Source organism: Oratosquilla oratoria, chromosome 26 (genome assembly GCF_046742065.1).
Source record: "Oratosquilla oratoria isolate Oo_2021 chromosome 26, ASM4674206v1, whole genome shotgun sequence".
Taxonomy (NCBI): domain Eukaryota; kingdom Metazoa; phylum Arthropoda; class Malacostraca; order Stomatopoda; family Squillidae; genus Oratosquilla; species Oratosquilla oratoria.
In genome coordinates, this window is record NC_134802.1 from 57,099,584 (window position 1) to 57,116,720 (window position 17,137).

Consider the following 17,137-nt stretch of genomic DNA (forward strand, 5'->3'; position numbering starts at 1 on the left):
ACGCCGCTTTGGCGCACTGGTTTCCGCCTCTCATCACAAGACAGGGCCCGGTTCGAGTCCCGACAATTTCCGGTGGTCAAGGGATGACATGCGTGTTGGTATGCGACGTACAGTGAGGATGGTTTGGGTGGTTGTGTGGCTCATGGCGTCTGTACCTACAAAATAAACCCCCAGTAGATGGTACGGTGAAGGATTATATATTTCTCGATTAATCCTTTGGGGTTTATAATCGACCTGTATATATATGTATATATATATATATATATATATATATATATATATATATATATATATATATATATATATATATATATATATTATTCTACCTAAGACAAACCCTTCGTGGACGTCAAAGAATTGATTAAATTAATTTCAAATAAACTCGAACGCACACGCATGATTTATTTATTTGATTTATTTGCTGTATTCCACTTATTTATTTTTTTTACTTGTTCATCTATTTATTTATTTATCTATTTATTTATATACTCCCATTTATTAATCTATTTATCTACCAATTTTTCTCTTTATTTACCTACCTGTTTATCATTTATATATCATTTATTTGTGCATTCGTTTATTCATTTATTTGTTTCGCTGTCTATTTTGTTATGAAACGTAACACATTTTAGTTTCTCTTGAATATAGAAAAAAAGGACGGAAGTTGTATATTGTTGTCTGTCGTTTTTTTTATTTAATTTTTCATTTTCCACATCATTTAGTGCGAGTGAGAAAACAATACTAGTACGCATTACAAAATACTTTATAAATAGATGTAATACTTTATTTAATCTGAATGTCAAAGATTCTCTATTTTAGTTTTTCTGCTTAAAAAAGTATGGTAAGGGTGCCGAGGATGGATAGAGGGAGGAGTGAGGAGGAGAGCAGGGGGAGGGGAAAGGAGCTGGTTGATAGAGCTGATGAAAGAATATTGGGATGGTTTGGACACATGGAAAGAATAAATGAAGAAAAAATACCAAAAGAGTGCGAAAGACAGGTGGATGGAGGGAACTTGAGGGGAAGACCGAGAATGAGATGGGTGGATGAGATGAGTGTGGCCTTAGGTAAAAGGGAAATGTCTGTTGAGTAGGGAAGGGAGAGGGCAAGAGGTAGGTGTGAGTGGAGAAGGGCTGTGAAAAGGTAAACTGACGCACCCCGAGGTGATTACTCGTATGTATATATATATATATATATACATATATATATATATATATATATATATATATATATATATATATACATATATATATATATATATATATATATATATATATATTCCCACATGAAGGGACGAGAGGGGAGGGTCGCCATGCAAATGAATCTGCGGGGGTAAACTAGCTTAGGCTGTCAGAAGTGCTATGTCTTGCTGCATTACCTCTGACCCAGGCATTAGGCGGGAGGCAGGGGTGGTCCTTCACCCAGTAGGAACTAAGATAATAGGGACAACACATGAGTGTTGGATGGGTGGAGGCTGGCTACCTCTGTAACATGGGGGAGAGGCCTATTGATATATGTAGGCTACGCATGCACAATTTTTCATTGTTTATAATCTATTTGATTATATTTCCAGATCTCATATTTTCAGTTATATATTTTGGTAACATTCTGTAAATTGACGGTTTTTAAGTGTTTATCTAAGTTGATCATGAACATTATAAAATAATTGTCAGTCTCAAAGTAAGCTACTGTTCCAACGATGCAGTAGTTTATTGTATTAATTTATACATATATTTTCTAACTTATTGTTCTAGTTTACAGCTTTTTGTATTAATGTTTGTGGTCATTTTTTCAGTTCCATAGTACAATGAGCGAATTGGAGACGAGAACCTTGTGGGTGTCTGTGTGGCATAGTGACATGTTTGGACGAAACGACTTTTTAGGAGAAATTATTCTTCCTTTCTCGGACCAAGTGTTCGACGACAATACCCCGAAGTGGCATCCGCTGCAGGACAGAGTAAGTCTCATTTCTTAATTATTTGTTTGTTAATAAGTTATTTACTTGTTTAGTTATTATATTTTTTTATTCTGTTTTGTGGTTGTAGATCTGTTTAGTGATTTCAGAATAAGCATGTAGTGTATTTTTGCCCAAGCAGTAATTTTCTATAGCTCAATACACTAAAGAATAAATTAAACCAACCGAACTATACACCTTTGTGATTTAAAAAAATAAAATTCATCAAAATGTGATCGTTACATACATGAAGCAAAACAAACGAAAATCGCTTAAAACATTTGAACATATTCGCTCCATAAGAAAAACTCATGGAGAAGACAAGATTTGAAATTATTTTATTACATCAAATCTGAAAATATTTTCACTCTAAATACTAATTGGACGAGAAGTGATACTCTCAAGCCACCAGAGAGTTCATTGACCATCACGATGTCACGCACATTTTGAGAATTTCCATGTATTCATAAAAGGTGCAGCACCAATAGTGAATTCATGATTGGGTGCACAGGTAACGAATCCATTAGACCTGCACGCATTACCGAAGTGACAGATGGTGGGAAAATCTGACCTCTGACATGAGTGATACTGAGGTGTAGAAGACCCTAAGCTAACTTTTTACGAATCTTCATAATGTGTGCATGTCTAATGGCTTTGTTATCTGTATTCCCAATTATGAATTTATTATTTGTGTTGCACATTTTATGAATATTCATAATATGTGCAGATTCACAAAACGTGTGGGACAATAGTATTCGTATTACACGTAGGAAGTGAAATCAACTCATTTTTGTAGGAATAGAAATATTCACATGGAGAAACATATACGCATGTTATTTTCTACTAAAAATTGCTTAATTTCTAAGCTTACATGCTGCACCTTCTCATTTCAATTTATCTCACTTTTTTCTGATTTTCTCTAGAACTGTCTACAACCATTTCTCCACTTTCGTTTGTTGATACAGACGGGAGTTCCGTTCCTCAAGTCTACTGCCACATACAACCGAAGCTGTGAAGTGAAACTCAATATATATCACTGAAAAGCGCTTACTGGCATTACCCCCCTTTTTCAGGACCGCCAATTTATTTACCAATAAACTTTTCTTCCTCTTCCACAAAGATCGATCACTTAGATTAGAGGCTCTCAGTATTTTTCCTGTTATGCGCAAGTCAGACCATCGACCCGTACCTCCATTAACCTGACACAGAATACAGAATGGTAATATATCAAGACTAATTAAACATACAATGGTACAGCAATGGATATAAAATTATTCAAATTGTAATGACGTTATTCATCAGTCAAGCATTAACATAAAAAACAATCCACAGTAATACTACACCTGCAGGAATGAAACTGTAGTTACATTATTAGTATTACTAGTATTAAACTTCAATGTGAAAGCTATGTCGGTTTTGTGCAATTAGTTTCTTAACTCTAGGAACAGTATTAGAGTGGCATACTCGGAGGTCATACTCCACATTAAGCTATGCTTGACGTTTAGTTTTCATGTTCAGCAGCGATGAAAATCATTGCTCACACAGGTATACTCGTACATCAACGATGAGATCAGAGCAACATCAGCTACGACAGGATAAAACATTTTAGATCCAAACTTGCGCAGGGAATGTGCTTTGATTAGATTAATCCTTAGTAACTGAGTCGTTCACCAATTTTAGGAATTCTTCATGTTTGTTATCTAAGTATCTCTGTAAATCGTCTCCCGAACCCCAGATTAAGAACCCTTGAACTAGATAATCCATGATCCATTTAATGATTTAACCATATCATCGCCGAGGCAGTTGCATGTCATGCAGTTCGAACCTTTAAAATTCACTCAAATAAACACCTAAACATTTTCTACTGCATCAATGTAGACCAAAAGGTCTCCTGCCGGTACGAATTATCATCATAACTCGTGTTCATTCAAATTGTGCAATCAGTTGCAAATTGTGGTGAACGAAATTTGCAGGTGAGGGAGTCATATACGCATGTAGCTATTTTCTTTTATAGTTCCCCTAAATATTACAATTCTTTAAACTGAGTACTTTTAATTACTTAAAATTTATATACTGTTATGGATCTCTGCAATTAACTCACCTTTTCTATTGCACATGGGTCGTGATCATAGTGTCACGAGCGAATGGAACCTCACCTACAATTGTCCGGGTCAGGGAAAGGCAGGTGTCACTTTCTTCACATTATTCTGACTAACGAATATGAGGATTTTACACCTGTGTTCAACATCGGTTCTAGGGTTACTCTGCTTGCTATCCGGGGTATGGCGGGCGACGCCGGGACCCCCACTGGCGTCCCCCCACGCATACCCTTTGCTTATTCTCCAAATTACGCATCAATCACACGTCACAAACCACGTCACGTCCATACTAACCATCCAGGTACACTATGCAACATTCGTTCATGCTCTTTCGCCACAATACATTCAGTAAATCAAAACGATCACCATTGTTCCATTTCAATAAGACACACATTTTCACAAACTTACAATCATCATTTTCATTGGCTAAGGAACTTTAACTTACATATTTGTTCCTTACTTATGTAACTGTACTGCATCTAGTGTACATTACATACTTTAAATGTACACATTACATATGCAGTTTTGTCATCCAGTTAGGCACAATGAACCTCACTTATAGAGACTTGACACTGAAATTTAAAAAGTCAAGTAAACACTGCTGAGGATATTAGCTGAAAAAGATATTTTATCTGTTTGCCTAGTAAAGGATTCACAGTTAGAAAGTGCAAATATTTAGGTACAATTTACAGAGAGTATATCTGAATGTAAGTATTGTGCAAAACTTGCATCTAATATGAGTGAATAGGGGTTAGGCAGTAGATGTGCTGCAAGAAAGAGAAGATCATGTGGACATTGTATTTAGGGATCTGGAGGTTTTTACTCTGATACCTTTCATAATATTGATGTGGAATTTAAAATACATTACAGTATTTAGGAGTCATAAAAGGGAGCCTTCTGGAGTGGATGAAATTCCTGAAAGATAAATTTATGAGGAACATTGTGAAGAATAAGATGGGTTCGAAAGAAGTGATGAGTGAGGTCTTACAAGGCTTGAGTCTAGTACCTGTCAAGTTCCAAATATACATTTATGCCATAGCAGATAGAACAAATAGTTATTGTTACCCATTTGCAGATGACATCAAGATCATGGGTAGAGTAAAAGGAAAAAATATAATATAGTGTAAATTACTACAAGGTAAGACAAGTTTTGTAAATAGCTAGGAGTGGAAGATGAAACTTAATGCAAAATTGCCATATTTTTGGAAGTGTGTAAAACTAAAAGAGTTAGTGATAGCTATACAGGGTGGTCCAAATGTCTTGTTAACCCTACCAATATAGGTATAAGTATTACAGTAATACAAAATACATGTCCAGGATTCAGTTTATTTACTGTAAGAACCATAGAACAAAATAGAAACACTGGAGCAAAATGTTCCCATCTCAATATTGTCATCTTTGGAGGAGTTGATTTGCCAAATCTTTCAGTAAAGTCATGTCGCACATCCCCCCACGGTCTTACCTGAATGCACATGCTCATGTGCCCATACACTTACAAGCAGCCTGAATCCAGGACATGTATTTTGTATTACTGTAATGCTTGTGCCTTAATTGGTAGGGGTAACAAGACATATGGACCACCCTGTGCAACAGTAGATTAAACAATAATAAAAACAAAGGAAGAAAAGAGCCTAGAAGTTTTGGTTACAGATCACTTGATGCCCAAAAACCATATTAACAAAAGTACAGAAAAAGTATATAAATTATTGACAGATTTAAGAATAACAGTTCACTGTATTGATGAAGAAACATGAAAGTTAATGTATAAAAGAATCTTAAATGCTCCTAATTGGAGTACACAGTAGTGGAATGGTTCCCACACAAAAGGAGAGGTAGGTAAATGAATTTCAAAGGGCCAACAGAATGGCCCCATGCCTAATTTATAGATAATTTGAGAAAAAGACTAGGTAAGCCATGATAGCCCACACTAGAAGAAAGAAGAGAAACAGGTGACATGATGATGATGGCTGTCTTCAGAACTAGAGTGATAAATAAGATTTGGTAGTATAACATGAAAATAGAGACAAGAGCCCATGAGCACAGCTCCTGTTCTGTGTCAGGTAAATGCACAACTGAATGATCCGGAACATTTTCCATTGCTGAAATGTTTACTCAAACCTGATAAAGGTAGCCTTGGAAATTCAGCCAAATTTCATACTTAATAAAACTGATCTTAGTACTGTTATCCATGTTCAGAACAGGATCATAATTTTTCAGATAATATAAATGTTTGTGCAACTCGGCAGATAAATTTACTCCCACACAAATTACCTACTTACAGTAATTCTATGCTTACAATAGAAATTTTGTAATTTCTTCATATATTGGCTGGCTACAATTGGTCTCTCATAATTGTTAGTTAATCCTAGTGTCTTATAGACTTTCACTCACCTTAATACATACATAGATACATATTACTTCCACATGTCTATGCATAAATACAAATATATGTATGACGGGTCATCCCTGCACCCTGCCCACCGCCCTGGGTCAGAAGCAGTGTCGCAAGACACAGTACATCCACAGCAAGGCCGCTTCATTTAATCGGCGACCCCCCCTCTCCGTCCCCCTTTGCATATAAGGAGAGGACGGGGAGAAATCCCTTCGGGCTGCGTCAAAAATTACTCACACATACTACCCCACCCCCCACCCCCCCGCGCATGAGGAGGAATGGGCGGGGGGGTGGGGGGTGGGGTAGTATGTGTGAGTAATTTTTGACGCAGCCCGAAGGGATTTCTCCCCGTCCTCTCCTTATATGCAAAGGGGGACGGAGAGGGGGGGTCGCCGATTAAATGAAGCGGCCTTGCTGTGGATGTACTGTGTCTTGCGACACTGCTTCTGACCCAGGGCGGTGGGCAGGGTGCAGGGATGACCCGTCATCCAGGAGGTGCTCAGATGAGAGGAAGGGTGGGAGGGGTGTGGAGTGTATTCAGGGATGAAATGGGTGGGAGTGTTTTTATGCCTTTCCCTTTTTGGCTACCTCCCTTGGAAGGGGGAAAAAGCCTTGGTATATGTATGTATGTATGCATATATATACCAAAAGGCCCTTTCACCATTTTAAAGAGATGGCCCAAGCAATTAATAAACCCATCCTTTCCCCATCCAAACACCAATTTGTTGTCCCTTCTGTCAGTGTTCCTTGTGGATGAAGGATCATTTCTATGCTCCACTTGGGTCAGAGGGAATGCAGTTCACTTAAGTACTTTTTTAATTTCAGACTGAACCTTTGGATGACCTGACATACAACAGTCCTCGAGGAGACCTTATTCTTGCTCTCAAGTTTGTGCCTCCTGACCCGGTGGGCAGCAGTCGCAAAAATAGGAGGTCTCGTGGTGCTTTACATGTTCTCATCAAGGAAGCAAAGAGTCTTGCTCCTATCAAACCAAATGGATCTGCTGATCCCGTCTGCAAGGGGTGAGTCAAAGGAGAGGAAAGGTGTTTACAAAAGAACTTATGTACTGCACTTTGTCTTGCCTTGGGTATTTTATAGAAACCACAAGGTTCTGTTAGGAATAGTGTACATCTAGTTTTTATTCTATTTTTAGATTAGAATAGAAACATTTTTTAAACCTTTTAGGTAAGTCAAAGGAAAGAAAAGGTGTTTACAAAAGAACTCATGTATTGCACTCACTCTTGCCTCGTATATCTCATGGGAACCACAAGGCTCTGTTAGGAATAGTGTATAACTAGATTTTCATATCTTTAGAATTGAGTAGAAACATTTTGTAAACCTTTACAATGAACAAAATTGATTGCAGAAACTGAAATATTAAGGAAAGAATAGAAACATTTTAACCTTTATAATGAACAAAATTGACTGCAAAAGCTGGAATATTAAGGATGGCCAAGGCACCAAAATTAATTAACTCCATATGAAATGAGTACAAGGATAGTGTTATAGTCCAAGAAGAATTGCATCTTCAACATGAAAAAGCATCTGATAGAATTTTTGTATAATATTTCTAGATTTGTGATGGGACGGGTGGAAAAGGTGGTGGAGGGGAGTGGAATGGGTGCCTCTGACTTGGCTACCTCCCTTATAAGGGGGAAAAATCTCTTGGTATATAGATAGAGATTTCTAGACATTAACAAATACCTTGGTATGTTCCCAAGGAGCTATTTTCAAGTTATATTGAATTTCTCAAAATGTGTGTATATGAAAATTATTGATGTTATGTTAAAATGTGTGCAGTATCAATGTTCTAATTAATTGAACTTTTAGGGGTAAATCGAACTTGTTTTTCCCAGTAATCAAGACAAAAGATAGAGATGTTGGCAGTGGAGAAATGTATTTTCCTTGCATTATTCCAGTAAAATAAATGGAATGAAGATATGATAGGAATAGAAATATTTTATGTGCTTATTTACTTTATTATTATTATATACATTTATTTTTTCTAACTTATCATTAAATGAGTTTCTTGAAGAGGTTTCTTGTGCAAATATACATTATGGGTAACAACAGAATGTTTAATGTGGAAGCTTTACCAGAGATCTGGTTTTTTGGTTTGATCATCTGTCCTGGACATTTCTTGTTTAGTATGATTGGTCTGTCTTCCATTTTCCCCAAGTATCCATCCCTAAACAAATCTAGATGTCAAAAAAAAAAAAAAAAAAGGAAAGAAGTGACAGAAAACATCTATAAAGTTTTCATCCTGGCTTGGATGTAGATGCAGTAATCTCTCCCTTAACCGAACTAATTAGGTCATGAGGGGTTTGATTTTAGAGAGTATTTAGATAAGTGAAATAATCCCCCCCCCTCCATGTCCTGCTAGTTTATACTCTCCCATTCCAGTGCTAAATTTTCAGTTCTGAAAGAATGAAAGGTGAGATTCATAGAGCAGCATTTCAGATATGGAAAGGCTGTTCTTCATTTATACTTTCTGAGAAAGCATTATTTGATGGTATTTATTTCTTTATTTGCAGACTTCTTCTCCCAGAGAAGGGTAAGTCTTCAAAGCAGAAGACGAGTGTCTGCAGGAAGACCTTGAACCCGGCCTGGAACCACACACTCATATTCCAAGATGTCAGCCTTCAGGACCTCACTGAAAGATCCTTGGAAATTTCTGTTTGGGATCATGACAGACTTGGTGGTTCCCAATACCTAGGAGGTGCTCGACTAAATCTAGGCAAAGGTGAGATCTCTCATTCAGAGCTGTTGATGTATTTGACCATTTCACTACAGAAAGGATACCATATTATCATTTGTTTATTTTTTTCTATGTTATTCTTTAGTTTCATCATTTCCTCACTTCTTCATGTGGAAATGATGCAGCATGAAGAAGTTTATTCTTGTCTGCTCTATTTTATGGTAATTGTGGTTCAACAAATACAGTGGGAAAATCTGAGAACTTACTTGGTAGCGTTCTCAGACTTGTGATCTGAAATTGTTTAGAAGTAGAAGGCTTCTGTTGAGAAGACGTAAAAAGGTCCCTTGCCGTCAGGTTTCAAGATAGGTGTATCATGTTCCAGAGCTCTGGGTGATCTGAGTAGGCTGATGAAAGTAGCCGTATTCGGCGAGACTCTTACGTGTTCGAAAAGCTCGAGGCCATGGGTTAACTTTAACCTTAGGCAAATTCTCAAAGTTTCCCGATTTTTAAACCAAAGTTACTTTATAGATTCAATAAATAAAAGGGAGGGGAGTTTAATTGTATCTTATTTAAAGTTACGATAGGTGTGGTTCAAAGATTCAGAAAAGGTTCCTGAATTGAGAGAAATTACTGTAATGCTTTGAGGGAAATCACCGAACCAAGGTAAACATTATGATTCCCAAACAACAATTACCACAATTTCTTTTTCAAATGGATGAGGAAGGGGGTTTGAGTGGTTTGCAGTAACGTGCACAGACATTGCAAGGGGCAGGTGCTTTGGGCAGGAAATTGGGCACTTCACTCTTTTGTATTATTCGTATTTGGCAACTATCTGGTAGGGTGCAACACCATTTTCCACATTATAATTTCTGAATGGTAAGAAAATGGAAAAAGCCTTTGAGAAATAATTTTTCATCCATTTTTATATATTTTTGTGAAGGGCACTTCTGGGGCACAGGGCAAAGGGGCAGGTGCTTGGGCACCCCCAGCTTCCCCCCCTCTGCATGGGCCTGGTGGTATGTCACCATATAATGAAGTGGTGGATGTAAATTATCTTTGGCTGTTGGGTCCTCTTGCTGTTTAGGTGCTGTGTCTTGCCTCTGATCTGATTAGTGAACAGGGGGCAGGGAACAGCACTTCATCCATGAATAGCTAAGATGAAAATGATAACAAATAGACTTTGGATGGATGTGGGATGTGTGTAGGGTGGGTACATGTTTTGATATGGCCACACATACCTTTAAGAGGGAAAGGGCACTTTGATATATAAGTAAATATTTTATTGGTGTTCCTCTTGTTTTCTTGTTATGATAGTTTCTTCCTACTCAACTACAGCACTGTTCACAACACTCAGCAAGATGAATATAAACAATTTATAAACTTTACAGAATGGAGTACTGAGAGTAATAGCAGGATGCACCAAAACCATCCCAATTGGATACCTGTATATTGAAACTAAAATGTTTTCCATAGATCACCACATGAAAACAGCATGAATATTCTGTTGAAACCTAAAACATCACACATCCTTTGTACTACATTTCACAAGCACCACCAACAGAATGCAACAAGAAAACTATAACATGCTACTCAAACATCTATAACAACCTACCAACCGTATTACACAAAACAACACAAAAACACATACACACTAAGATCACTAAACAAACCGTCCAAGGAAGACCACCAAACTCAATACTCCAGCAACAATTCCCAAACATAAGCCCCACAGAAAAAAATCTCCCACACCTAATAAGAACCACACAGGGATGTTTGTGCTCAGGACACCATCCAACACAGAATAGACCTATCCACATGTTCAAATTGCACAATACACCCAAATTACAGCCACTGCTGAGAGGACATAGAATACCTCATACTTCAATGACCCAGACCAATAATCTCTGGACAACAATGTAATATATCTTCTCTGAGTGACTTATGGTCTCACCTGGAGGTCTTCTGCAAGAGAGATCAGGGACAATGGATTGATTGCTCTTCCTGTTTTTGATACTGTTTTTCTTTTATTTATTGGAGGCTACCTCACGTGTATCTACCTAGTTGTATTTTACAGGATGAGAGCTATGATCATAGTGACCCATTTTCGTATCTCTCCACATCCAGTTTATTCTTAAAATCGTGTATAGTTCTGGCATTCACTGTTTCTCCGTTCAGTTTGTTCCAAACATCAATCACTCTATGTGGGAAGCTATTTTTTTTCAGGTCTCTTCAATAACTGTTTTTCTTTAGTTTCTTTTCGTGTCCTCTTGTTTCTCTTCTGTCCCACTTTGATAAGTTGTCTCTATCAAGAATTTCCATCCCTTTCATAATTCTGAAAATGGTCAACAAATCACCTCTTTCTCTTCTCTGTTCCAGTGTTGACAGATGTAATTTCTCCAATCTTTGTTTGTATGTCAGATTTGACAGTGTAGGTGCCATTTTTGTTGCTGCTCTTTGGATTCTTTCTAATTTTCTTATGTTCTTCTTTGTGCTAGGTGCCCATAGTGTTGCAGCATATTCTAGTTTAGGTCTTATCAGTGTAACAACTATTTTCTTTACCATCTCCTCATCTGTGTAGTCGAAGGCCACTTTCATTGATCTCAATAAGTTATAAGTCTCTCCAAATAATTTATTGACATGTTTATCAGGTGTCAAGTCACTTGAGATGATTACTCCTAGGTCCCTTTCTGAATCAACTTTTTGACTTCTTTGTTTCCAATTTTGTACTGTCCTGATACTCTATTTTTACTTTTTCCAAATTCCACTATGCTACATTTTTTAATGTTGAAGTTCATCTCACATCTCCGACTCCATTCCCATATTTTGTCTAGGTCATCTTGCAGTGATCTGCAATCTTCTTCTGTTCTTACTCTCTTGAGTAATTTGGCATCATCAGCAAAGAAGTTCATGTAACAATTTACTCCCTCATCCATATCATTTATATATATGGCAAACATTAAAGGAGCCAATACAGAGCCTTGTGGCACGCCACTTTTATCATCTTCCCAGTTCGAGTTTTTTTATGTTTTTCTTTTAGGTTAAGATGATGTTTCTTGCATTTAGTATGAGGAGGATCATTGCTGGCTACTGTGAAGTTGTGAGTCTTCAGACAGTGAAACTGGAGGCAGTAGACACTGTTTTAATTTTTAGGAATTCTCAATCAATATGTTCATTGCCTCTGATCTCTCTTGCATGAAACCTACAGCCCCACAGACACGGGGTATCCCAAAGGTCACTTGGGGAAAAGATTTTGAAAAATTTTCTAGATTGTGAGAGTGTAGGGCAGTACAGTAATCCCTCAAATATCCAAACCAAATATCCAAATATCCAAACCAATTTCCCCTCTAGTCTCCACTCCACCACTGATTTTCAATACAGAAGGAATAAAATCTCTGTAATTTTAGAAGGAAAATAATAGAATCATCCTTAATTAAACACTACCCTATCTTCAGCACCTCAGAAGGACACTGGCCTCCTGACTATATAACAACTTAGGCAGTGAATAAATTGTGAGAATCAACACCGTGTGAGATCGAAACCTGTATTGGTACAACGTTTCGCTTGTTACAGCTTTTTCAAGTACAGACATATGGCAAACACTCTGAGTACATATAGGCCGATGGGGAAGGAACTGGGAGAGGTTATCAGGGAGGGGTAGGTGGTAGGTGGAGGGGCAGAGGGGGTGTGTGAGAAGGGGACGGGTGGGACTTGTACTCAGAGTGTTTGCCATATGTCTGCACTTGAAAAAGCTGTAACAAGCGAAACGTCGTACTAATAAAGGTTTCGATCTCACACGGTGTTGATTCTCACAGTCTTGTCGGCTTTTGCCATCGTGTTTCAGTGAATAAATTGCTTCCCAAGACAGCAGGACTTGACTTCATGAGTGGTCAATTGTGCTCCCCTCCCCATCTCACCAAGGGCATGTCACTTGAGTCTTCCCTCATCTCATTTTAGTATTACCTCACATCTGTATATATTATTTATGCTCTTACCTCCCTCTATACTTATCCTCTGAAGGGGACCACAGTTAGTGATGGAAATATAAGGATTACTTCATCTCTGATTTTAATTTTTCTGAAAGTGGGTAATAAGTTTGAATTTTACTTATGTGCTACAACATCATAGAAATGATAATGTTGTAGCACATAAGTAAAATTCAAACTTATTACAAGATAAGAGGGAGGGAGGAGGGTGGAGGGGAGTGGAATATATAGGAAATGGAATGGGTGGGAGTGGTTTCTATGCCTTTTTCTTTTTTGGCTACTCTCCGTGTAGGGGGAAAAAGCCTTTGGTATATGTATGTATAACTATAAAGTAATGTCGTAACACATTCGTAAAGATTCAACAAAAACCCACTGTGTTGGATAAGAAGAAATGAAATAAATGAATTCCATATATTTCGATCACGGACTGTGATCCTCTTCAGTATTCCACTGAAGAGGATCACAGTCCATGATCGAAATATATGGAATTCATTTATTTCATTTCTTCTTATCCAACACAGTAGGTTTTTGTTGAATATGTATGTATGCTACAACATCATGGTACTCTAATACATACATATAGCAAGGGCTTTTTCCCCTTTACAAGCGAGGTAGCCAAAGTCAAATGGTATAATTTCACTCCCACCCATTTCATCCCTACCCACTCCACTCTCATTCACCATGCCTCCTTCTCTTTTTTCTTGGCTCCTCCTGGATGACAGGTCATCCCTGCATCTCGCCCATTGCCGAGATGCACTTGATAGATATTATAAGTATTTTTACTTTTTTATTTCAGGAAAACATAATGCCGGCTATGTAGTGTGGGATGACGGGTCATCCCTGCATCTCGTCCATTGCCGAGATCAACTTAATAGATAATATAAATATTTTTACTCTTTTATTTCAGGAAAACATAATGGCCGCCATGTAGAGTGGATGGATGCTGCTGGAATGGAAATGCGCCTTTGGGAACAGATGCTGGACCGCCCCAACCTATGGGTTGAAGGTTCAATCATGCTAAGGCCTTCCATGGACAAACCCATCTATTCTTCCTCTGTTACGGAATAGAATAGTTGAGGTGGTCAATAGGTATTTAGAATTAGCCAGTCAGCATTACCACAATCCCTTTCATACTATGATCTTTACCGTCTCAGTGACTGGCAATTTTCTTGTTATCAAGAGTGGAAAAACATCTTGGATATTTTGTTGTTGTTATTGTGATATTATGGTGATAGTAATGATGAAACCTACTTGATGAAAATTAATCTAATTGTTATTTTGCTGCCATCATTATTTAACTCTTGTTTGATCCATTTTCATTATGACCATTTCTGAATTAGCTTTTATGCAGAATTTAAAAAAACAACAACAGTGATGAAATAGAAGACAAAAGGAGAAATAAAAATAAATGTGAATTACTCTTTTGGAGAAGAACCGATAGTAATGGAAATCATATGGATGAACTTATCATAGGACGGAAAATCATTTGAAAGGAAAAACATCGTTTTTAGAAAACTGTCATGTCTATGGGATTGGTATGAGAAATTATACTTAAAACAATGATTGGTAATCATCATCAAAGTTTGATCTTAAGGACACGTTCACTGTTGAGCGATCTGCCTCAGATGTAAACAAATAAATTAAGAAGTGACCTCTTCAGCATGAAGACATATTTTATTGACTACATTTGTTTAAGTACCAGAAGATTTTATTCAGCTAAAGACAGGAGTCTTGATAAACCAAGACACCAACAGCCTGAGGGATATTTTTCAACTGAATGAAATAATCTGGACTAAAAGAGAATGGAGTTGATAAAGTATGATGTTGTTGTTCGAAGACATTTACGTCTCGCCAGAAAGGTGTTGCTGATAAAGAGGAGGAAGCAATCTGATGATGGTGACATTGCACGTACTTGCTGGTTCGACAGAGCCAACCTAACAGTACCAAAGAAAATGAATGTAAGCAAGCTACACAAAAATGAAACTTGTGAAGACGGCACTATGAAAGAAAAGATGAAAAAAAGCTTATGTGCACAAGGTATTCTTTCCCTCCTTCTACCCTACTCGCTGCGGACCTGCATTCAAATCTAGCAGTTCCCAGTATCTTCGACATGCCCTGAAAATCTGAGGACATATGGCAGAGGTACTTTGGTCATAATTAAGTACCTCTTTATGTGGGTTCCTCACTTTTATTTTCTCTTTCTTTTTCTCTTTGGAATCTGATCACCTTGTGCCCATAGTCTATTGAAATATTCCTTTTTGTGTAGTGTAGTCAATGCAATAGGTCATCTTCTTCTGTATTCATAGTCTTTTACTTTTTTCTGTGTGCATTGTGTCCTTCCCATTACCAACAAGATAACCTTTTTGTTGGCTGATATTGACTTCATCATTTATGTCTCTGCAGAGGCATTGAAGTCTGCTTCTCCTTTTCTGAACAAAACTAAATCTGACATTTTGTCCAAAAAGAAAAGAAAAATATACTACGTTCACTTTTGGGTGAATGAGAAGGGTTGGTGGCAGTCTCCGTAGACAAATTTTTATGGAAATGCCACAACAACCACCGAAGAACAACTGTTCAGGTGAGATGCCAAACGGACCTGACCTAAAAATATTCAGAACTTTTTTGATGGGTGCAAGATTTGTCGTCCTGTCAAGAACGAAAAATTTGTCGTGCTATTGCGAACGAAAAACTTGTCGTCCTGTCAAGAATGAACTGAATGCCACTGTTAACGATAGTGTGTGCCAATGGGGATGAATCAGTACTGATAATTTATGTGTCTATTATTTGTGTATGTAAAGGTGTACGCATAGTTATGTATAAATAAACTATGAACAAAAAAGAATGATAATTATGCTAAGTCTCTGGAAACTTATCATTCTTGTCATTATTTTCTACCCCCTCTTCTGGCTTTTCTTTTACTCTTCTTTTTCATGTTTCTCATGATAAACATTTTCCTGATAGAGTCAGGAGAAGTCTTACAGACATCTTTACTCATCGTCAGGCCTATTTTGCCTTTCCTACAGTCCCCCCCTGATGCCACACCATATCTCATCTCGCTGTGCTCTTTGTGACATCAAAGTGCTATTACTGACAATGCAAACCCTCTCAAAAGTGGATAGAAGATGGAGTCCCATGTAGTAATCTTCACAGTGTTAATATATCATCGGGGCGGAATACAAGTGTGGCGAGGAAAGTGAATCCTCTCTTTTTTTTTTTTTCTTCCTCTTCCTCTTCTTCTCCCCCATGGGGCTGAGAATCCTACCCTCAGAGAGGATAGGTTGGTGACCTCCACCTTGTTTTTGGAGGGATGCCAAAGTTAGAAAAAAGGATGATTATGAATGAAATATGTAAATAGGTACTGAGTGACATCACTTGTGTTTGTCTGTAGGCAAAGAAAGCGCCATTGCCCCTTTTTGAATTCTTGATTGTACCTAAAGCTTTATCATGTTTAATAAAATATTATATGAGATTTTGATGTCTTTTGTTATACCTTCCCTCTTTTGTATTGCATACATTCATACATACATATACCAAAGGCCTTTTCCCCCTTACAAGGGAGGTAGCCAAAGCTGTATTGCAATGCTGGTTTTGTCTTTCATGTTGCAGCTGATCCTGTCCCAATTAACAGAATGGCGTGCTAAAGATTCTTCTTAATCTCAGTCTTAGATCTTAGGTCTCTTGTGGAAGGCCTGTGGCCCCGAGGTGTACAATTAGTCACTAAATTAGTTCTTAAGTCACTTAAAGTTAAAGATAACATGTTCAGTCTTCTACTAAATGTTAAATTATTTCAGTCAACAGAAAGTCAGATGAGACTGGAATGTAGTGTTTATTTATTTCAGGCCTTATTTCTTGTACAGATCAAATTGTCTGGTCTCAGAATTTTACATTACATTAGGATTAGTGAAGTTTTACACTTCCCAAGCTGTAGAACAATTGTGCGTAAATATATTCTGGACCTCATAGGACTGTTTGATTATGCTTATTTTTTTCTTTTAATTCTTTTTAGTTTGTATT

The 17,137-nt window shown here is 37.5% G+C and overlaps 1 protein-coding gene across 1 annotated transcript in view; it reads left to right on the top strand.

Moving 5' to 3' along the window:
• LOC143039623 (uncharacterized) overlaps positions 1-16,595 on the top strand; it is a 485,892-nt gene extending 469,297 nt beyond the window's left edge. Inside the window, exons 11-14 of the mRNA XM_076209893.1 lie at positions 1,793-1,954; positions 7,268-7,464; positions 8,977-9,185; positions 14,031-16,595. Of these exons, the coding sequence (XP_076066008.1) occupies positions 1,793-1,954; positions 7,268-7,464; positions 8,977-9,185; positions 14,031-14,191 (729 nt within the window). The 3' untranslated portion in view covers positions 14,192-16,595. The remainder of the gene's footprint in view (positions 1-1,792; positions 1,955-7,267; positions 7,465-8,976; positions 9,186-14,030) is intronic.
• The last annotated feature ends 542 nt before the right edge of the window (positions 16,596-17,137 follow it).